Source organism: Cystoisospora suis, assembly GCF_002600585.1.
Source record: "Cystoisospora suis strain Wien I chromosome Unknown contig_2903, whole genome shotgun sequence".
Classification (NCBI taxonomy): Eukaryota; Apicomplexa; class Conoidasida; order Eucoccidiorida; family Sarcocystidae; genus Cystoisospora; species Cystoisospora suis.
In genome coordinates, this window is record NW_027155699.1 from 21,892 (window position 1) to 29,398 (window position 7,507).

At 53.7% G+C, this 7,507-nt stretch overlaps 1 protein-coding gene across 1 annotated transcript; it reads left to right on the forward strand.

Annotated features, from left to right (window-relative positions):
- Window positions 1-191: 191 nt before the first annotated feature.
- CSUI_005876 (rhoptry neck protein ron10) lies at window positions 192-7,168 on the forward strand. Its single transcript, XM_068066043.1, has 7 exons — window positions 192-1,284; window positions 1,779-2,278; window positions 2,926-3,178; window positions 3,632-3,711; window positions 4,235-4,722; window positions 5,188-5,396; window positions 5,807-7,168. The coding sequence occupies exons 1-7, from the start codon at window positions 996-998 to the stop codon at window positions 6,757-6,759; spliced, it is 2,772 nt and encodes a 923-aa protein (XP_067921981.1). The 5' UTR covers window positions 192-995; the 3' UTR covers window positions 6,760-7,168.
- The last annotated feature ends 339 nt before the right edge of the window (window positions 7,169-7,507 follow it).

A 7,507-nucleotide genomic window follows, 5' to 3' on the forward strand; every position in this document is an offset into this window, starting at 1 on the left:
GTGACGCGGTGGGCGGGCTCAGGCTTGAATGACCTATTCCTGTTGCCAGATGGGGGCGCGTGGATTTTTATTCTCCGGTGGGGCAACTCGAGTCTGACCCATCGTTCATATCTCCGTCCCAGCTACGACAGTAGAGTAGACTCCGATCAAGAGGCAAACGGGCAGGGACCAGGGGGAGCCCGGCAGGAGCACGTCAACGTTTAGCCCAAGAAACCAAAACGCCAATAGGTGGCAGCGGGTGAATCAGTATCCCCTAAAGCTCCTGGTAGCCTACTGTTGTCGCAGCTTGCCACTACGGTCGGGGTACGGGTGGCTACTCCGCATGAACCAGCTAGCCCAGAAGCCGGTCCCATGTCTTGCTGTTGCGCCAAGCTTCTTGGCTTCGTTGGCTGACTGACTCTCCTCTTCGCTTTTCTGCAGCCTTTTTTTGGATAAAAGCTCCCGCCGCAGTCCGGTTTCAACAGCCGGTCGACCCTTAGAGCAATTTCGTGCTTCTCCTCTGGCTGAACTAGCTGTGACCTGATTGCAGGAGATCCAGCAGTCCTGTCCTTCACAGTCAAACCCCGGCGACTCGCATGTTTGTCTTGACGCTTCAGTGCTTCTCTTTCGACAGACGAGAACACCGAGCGAATGGAGGGTGGCCCGTCACTGAAACGTATCCTCACAGGTTGATTTCTCAAATTTAGCTTTCGCGTTCTTTTTTCCCCTTCCGCCTTCCCTTACACTGGCCGTCAACGTTGAAACGATTTACGGAGCCGCCTTTCAGTAAAGCCGTTCTCATGTCTTGTTATTCACCCTACGCGACTCTTCTTTGGTTTCGCCTTTTCTCGGTTGTACTCTTACCGCGCTACGGCCGTCACGGGGAACTCCCGCTGTTATTCGTTCTCGTCCTTTCTTTGTTTTTCGTGCCGCCGTGAGTGAAAAGCGCTCGAAATGCCTCAGTGAATCGTCTTTTCCAAACTTCAGGGGCTCTCAGGACAAAAAGCCGTGTAGTCATGGGGGCCCTTACTGCCGCTGCGCTCCTGCTTGGCAGCGAGCGGACTCTGTACGGCTTGCAGTCTGCGAGTCCGACTCGCCGTGTTCCCTTGTACACGGCTCTCACGCGCTATCCCAGGATGGCTGTTCTCCTTGCAAGCGTTGTTTTGCAATCCTTTCTCTTCCAGCAAGTCAGCTACGCTTCTCGTACTGCCTCGCAGCACCCCATTCGCTATTCGGCTTTACTCATGAACTCAGAGGACTCGGGGGCTGCTCGTCGTGACTCCCCAGGTCCCTCGCGCTCTGAAGGTACAAGAGAATGCAATTCCACTGAAGGCCTGGGAACCAGGCACGTAGTACTTGGTGGAGAGGGGAGGGGGAAAGCCTTGGGAGAGGGGATCTTGTCATGAGTGGTAACCGTGACATGCGTGGCCTCGAAACCAGAAATCGTTCCTTTGTCACGTCACGCTGTACGCATGTAAGCAGGGGGTATAAGTAAGGAGTGACTTCGTAACAGCTCGGTTTCGAGGACCCCCCTTCACTGGATGGTAGTCAGTGACAGCTTGACTGTGTGCTCAAGGTTAGATAATGACGCTAAATACATGTCTGCATATGTACAGTCTATGTGGAGAACATAGATTTCAACCCTTTCTTATTCTCAGAGAAGGTGGGGCGCTATGTGTCCCAGGGGGACCCATAGGTTGTGACTAGCGTTCCTATCTAAATTACGCACCCACGGGTGTTTCCACCCTATGGAAGTGATCTGAAAAAAGAGCTCCGTTGTGTCTGTACTTGCCTCGCAGCTCGTTTCGCGCTTGAGCTCCCCTCATCTGTTGACGACACGTCTTCTTCGTCGGAAGGCTTTTCGTCGTTCATCTCTCTTAGGGATGAACCGCCTGCTCGCCCCAGCGGTTTATGGGGTAATCTGAAACACTATGTGGAGCTGGGAACTAGTGATGACAGATCGCAGCCACAGAAAGACTCAGAAGGAAAGTCAGCTCAAGAACCGAAGCCGGCGAATGAGACATCAGAGACCACGCCAGGAGAAAAAGAAGAGAACAAGAAAGAGGAGGTGCCAGCCCCTTCCCCTGCGAAAGAAGCGACCTCGGAAGAGAAACCCGCAAAGAAGGTCGCCGAAGAAAAGGCACCTGAGAAAGGAGAGAAAGAAACTTCTGAGAAGTATCATCTCATGGCTCAGAAGAAACTTCGGGAAACACGAGAGGACCTCGTCAAGAAAACTGCCGGCACACCCGACGAGTATGACGAAACGGGGGACTATCCGTCTCTTTGTGGGTCCTGGCAGGTGAGTCGTACGTTTCAGGGTTCTAAGTGCTTAGAATATTTCCGGGGTTTGTATTCTTGACTAAGCAGATTTGTACGGCTTCCGTGCTTCGTGTGATGCTGTCTCAGCCCGCATACGAGAAGATATTTCTTCCTGTTCACACGTGAGGAGGGTTAGAATTGTGTCGGATGAGTCATTTCATACGATCCGTTCTACTTCGTGCGCCTAGCTCAGTCGAGGAGATGAGGCCTGTCGCTCACCCGTTTCGCCGGTTCTGTGAATCGTGATGGTGCTAAGAGGTTCTCTTTTCTCACTGCTAATCAGTGAGGGTGGACTATTTGTATCTCCTACTCGTGTCAGAAGCATTGTGGACACGTGAAGAAGTCAAGCATCACTTCGTTATGCTGCCCTTCTCTCCAGTGTACAGTCAGATCTGCTATGCGAGCGTACGCAGCTTTCTTCTGGTTCTCTGTTTTCGACCTAAGCTGTTGTCCTGAGCACTCCGCGCAACTGGTGTGGAACTCAAGGTAGCCTTGTGCTTCCTCCTAGGGACGTCCGCCCCGTGCGAGCCAGGATTCCACTGCCCGGTATGAGTGAGATTTCGTTTGTGCTTACCTTCTGTCGCGCCTCTCTCTCGCTTGCCTTTGCGTTTCTTTTCCCAACATCAGTCTGTCCCTTCGTCACCGCATTTTGCGTCGGATCCCGCTTTCACGCGGTTCAGCACAGCGGATGCAAGTCCTCTGCCGAGCGTACCGGAAGATGCGGGAGACCGTCTGCCATTCCCAACGTGTCAGTGGCTGCCTCATCGGGGTGTCCATGTTTCAGAACGCCGAACCTATGGTTTTGACCCGAATGTAGTGGACATTGAACGCTATGAGTTTTCCTCGACTGAAGGCTGCTTGCCTCGGCATCTCTCCAGAGGTAAGTGCTCTAGAACACAAGCCAGGATACAGACTTGATACTGCAGCCTTCCTTTTTCTATCCACCTGCACATTCCTGAGCCTGCCGTGGACCCTCGCACTTGAACACATGAATGCCAGGTCCGGTAGCATTACGCTGGTAGCCTAGACAAACCCAACATACAGATTCCACAGCCCAGCCAAATCCGCTGTCCCTGCAGGGCACGCTTACTATCTGGTCCAAAGACTCCTCAGACTAGGATTCTGGTATGTTTCTGCTGATGAGCCGCAGCTGTTGCACAGAAGTATCCCCAGAAACGAGTCGGAGAAAGTGTGTAGCAATTCTGGACGCGGGTGCTACCACCCTCGATGCGCGTACACGAGTAGCGATAGCGGTTGGCACATGCATAGGAGGCTTGTGGAAAACGCCGAAATTGGACAATACATTCTCTTGGTTGATTTGTCGGGTTCACAGTCTGGCTTTACTCCGGTTATTGGCACCCTACGAAGGCGGTCAGAGATTCGAAATCTCATGCCGAGGAGTTGTCTCTGGAGGTAAGAAAGACTGGCGGTCGAGAAGCGCCGAACGTGGTTGTGGTTTTGTTAGCTTCAGTTCTCGGAGTGCTGGCTCTTCATCATGCCCCGTGTACGGTATATCTTGTACTTGTCTGGCGACTTGACATGAAGGCAGTTGCTTTCATCGAACTAAAGGGATACATACGGTGCATGCTTGCTACTAGAGGGAGACCAACGAGGGGACATGCTTTCCTAGTTGAAAGGTCCACTACCCGACCTCGAAGCGGCGAGAAACCTCACTAATCGTTGTACGGTTCTTGTCCGTACTTGACTGGCGTAGCGTCTGCTACGCGTGTCGGAAGAAGTCTGTTGCTGGACCGAGATAGGCTGTGATGCCGTCGTTTTTGTTTCGTTATCTGATAGTGTGTGGGCGCGTTGCCGTTTCTGCTCCATATGCGAAGAAAGACAAACGAATCTGCTGCTGACCTGCTGCACAAGCGGATGTGTTATATCTCGTTGAATGTCATACTCCCTGTTGTCTCTTTTCCTCGCTTCATTGTAGCTGTCGTGGGTCAGCGTCAACGTGCAGCTAGACGCGAACGTCATGGTTCATGCTAAGCACCTGGAACAGCCCGCTGCACGCTTCGGGACTCCCACAGATCAAGAGAAGACATGCTGGGATGATGGCGATAGGCTCTGGGTCCCTCCGATGAAGCAGCTGCACTTAGATCTACGGGACGTTTGCACTCAACCGCACGGCGATATCATCTACTCCCAAAGAGTATCTCCAGAGTTTGTCATATCGCCTCAAGATGTTGCTGTGAGTCACGAAGTACTGGCTGGGCGACTGAAGCGGCGCCTTCGGAAGCGCCTCGCTGCACTCCAGAACCAGAAGAAGGCGCACAGCGACAAAGCACCCACCGAGACGAAGACGGGGCTTCATAGTGCCGCTGAGCAGGCCATCCAAAACAACAAGTGGAGACATGCAACTGAGCAGAAGTTCGTCCATCGCTGGAAGAACTATCTTTCACAGCAAAGTCGCTGGACTGAGTGAGCGCACGCACAGTGTATGAGCGGAGGAAGCGTCGTAGACCGGAGTCAGGCTGCACTTGTGGACTTGCGAAGACACTCCGGCGGAAGCCGGCAAATCCTTATCCTGCATAAGTCGAGGAAAGAGCATACAGTCGGGCTTCTATGCCCTTGTTGTCTAGGAGGCTGTGTGTACGCCCGCTGATGTGTGGGACTTTTTTCACATCAAACGCTAAATCGGACCGCATAGCCTAGAATGCAAGGTGACTCTCCAGTAGACGTCGTGTCCCTAGTCCGGATGAATGTTCGCGTCCTTTTCTTTCAGTCTTTTGTAGCGGACTGTCACAGTGCCCGGAAGGGTCCTCCGAGGCGTCCAACTGGGAACCAGAGATAGTAAACAAGAGGCAGTTTTTTCCTGGGGTTTAGCTGTCAGCATCTCGAGAAAGTCAGCAGTCAATTATGTGCGGTGACTGTTTTTCTTGACAGGCAAGTCTGCCAGTGGCAGCTGTTGCGAGAAAGCTGTCTTCTGCCACCGTCGTGGAACAATTCTCATAACGCGCACCGGACACCCGCGACTGACGAAGAACAGAAGTCCCAGTGTTATCTGCCAGCTGTTCGGCACTCTTTGTCCAGAGAGAACGGGATCGACTATCTCGAGTTACCTCTGTTCCCCTATACGGACGAGGCTGACACCGGTAAGGCGTTTCTGTAAAGATCTGCAACGTGGGAAGTCATGGCGAGCGCCGTTCTCTAAGAGGTTCAAAGGCGCGTGTATGCCACATGCGGACTGCCCGAGACATGCCGCGGTGTGGGGACAGCGCTACTCCTGTCACTGCTCTGGCAAGAGAAGTCTCAGAGTTAGAACTCATGCAGCGGAGCCGACAACCGGTCCAGCGCTCGTAGAACTAAGCACAGAGGTGCCGTCCTTTGTTCCTTCCTTGACTGCACGAACTTTTTTTTTGTTAGACACCAATCGAGCAGAACTCTGTTAAACGCTTGTCTACTCCTCGGCAGAGAGGCAGCACTGGAGGACGTAAAAGGAACCACCGTGTCGCGCGGCAGCTGGATACTTACCGAACTTTCTTTCCCGTGTGTTTTCCTGCAGTTCGCTTGCGCAAGGTAGGGGAGTGCAATCCGCATAAAAAGGTGGGTGTCTTCACAGCTAAAGGTGGGGGACAGGAACAAAGAAGACATTCGGCAAAGGAAGAGCTCTCCTCTGTGCCTGTTGTCTATAAGACTATCCACCCTCATACGGGAAAACCAGAAATCGAAGAAGAGAAACCCGCAGCTGAGTCCGGGGAGTCCATAAAGAAGCATGAGGCTGTACCTACAGAAAAAATAAAGCAGATGGAGACACTTTTACCCAAACGCGAGCAGGCGCCCACGGAGCCTGTGGTGCCTCCTCTGAAACCCACAGAAGAGCATTCGGAGGCATCAGGCCCGGCACCAGGTCCACAACGCGGGCCTGCGCGGCCGTCTCCTGAGCAATCCGAGCCCTCTCCCGAGCAGTCGGTGCCGTCCGCTAAACAGGAGCCCCCTCAGGAAGCCCCAGCAGCGACCGAAGAGGAACCAACCAGTTCAGAGGAAGGAACAGCAAAGGGAGAGCAGGCATCCGCCCCAGCAGAGCCTGAGGAGCAGACCCCTACAGAAGAGCAAGGAGCAGCAGGGGGAGAGCAGGCATCCGCCCCAGCAGAGACTGAGGAGCAGACCCCTACAGAGGAGCAAGGAGCAGCAGGGGGAGAGCAGGAATCCGCCCCAGCAGAGCCTGAGGGACAGACCCCTACAGAGGAGCAAGGAGCAGCAGGGGGAGAGCAAACGTCCGCCTCAGCGGAACCTGCGCCTGCTGAGGGTGCTCCCGCCAGTGCTGCAGGAGAAGTGCAGGAAGCGTCCGAGGAAGAGTCTGGTGCCGACACTGACAAGTCCGAAGCGCAACAGCCGGAGGAGGGTTCTTCCAGCGAAACGGAGACCAAGGCCCCGGCTGCCAGTGAAACAGGAGGCGAACCGGAGCAGGAAGAGGGATCCGAACAAGAGCCTGAGGATGGGTCCGCCAGCGACTGACGGGGCCCTACCGCAAAATCATTAGCTGCGGGAAAACAGCAGCCAAGCCCGAAGCGGCCTCGTCAGCATTTCGACAAGGAGCATTGCCGGAGCTTCATTTCGCATGCTACCCTGAAGAAGTGCAGTTCATGTGCTGTTGGAGGGATGCGGCTGATTCGGACGGTACAGGAATTTTTTTTTTCTGGTTGCGTAATTGATGATCCAGAAAGGGAAAAAGGCTTCACCTGTTGCGGTTTTCAGGCCGAGGGCTGGGATAGAATGTAAGAAGACAGGCCTCAGGTAGCAGGCACAGTCAAAAAATTGTTTTATTCTCCTAGCGTTCTGCTTAGTCGTGACGTCATTGTCTTCACTGCTTCATGAGCACGTGTGGGATACATACTACTGCGGCAGGTACACACTCTTTGCCAGCCATGCCGTTTCAGATTATGTGGTGTAGATATAAACATCAACTCCTTTGACAATCGAAACCGCTTTTTCAGTAGCCTGACAATCTCCAAGCATCATTGTCTCAAACTGTCTCTAGCACGTGCCACGACCATCTGCGGTCTCGTGAACGGAACAAAGAACAGCACCGAAACAGAAACCGCGGGCATGTCCTGGTCCTGCACCCCCCGGTGGTGATACGAGAACAGGCCACAGCCTCCGCCAGCCGAAGCTGAGACCAGCAGCTCTCAGCTGCGGGAGATAGAGCTTTGTGCACTGTCATCCAGGCAAGCTCAGGAAAACTGCGATTCTCGACGACCTCATA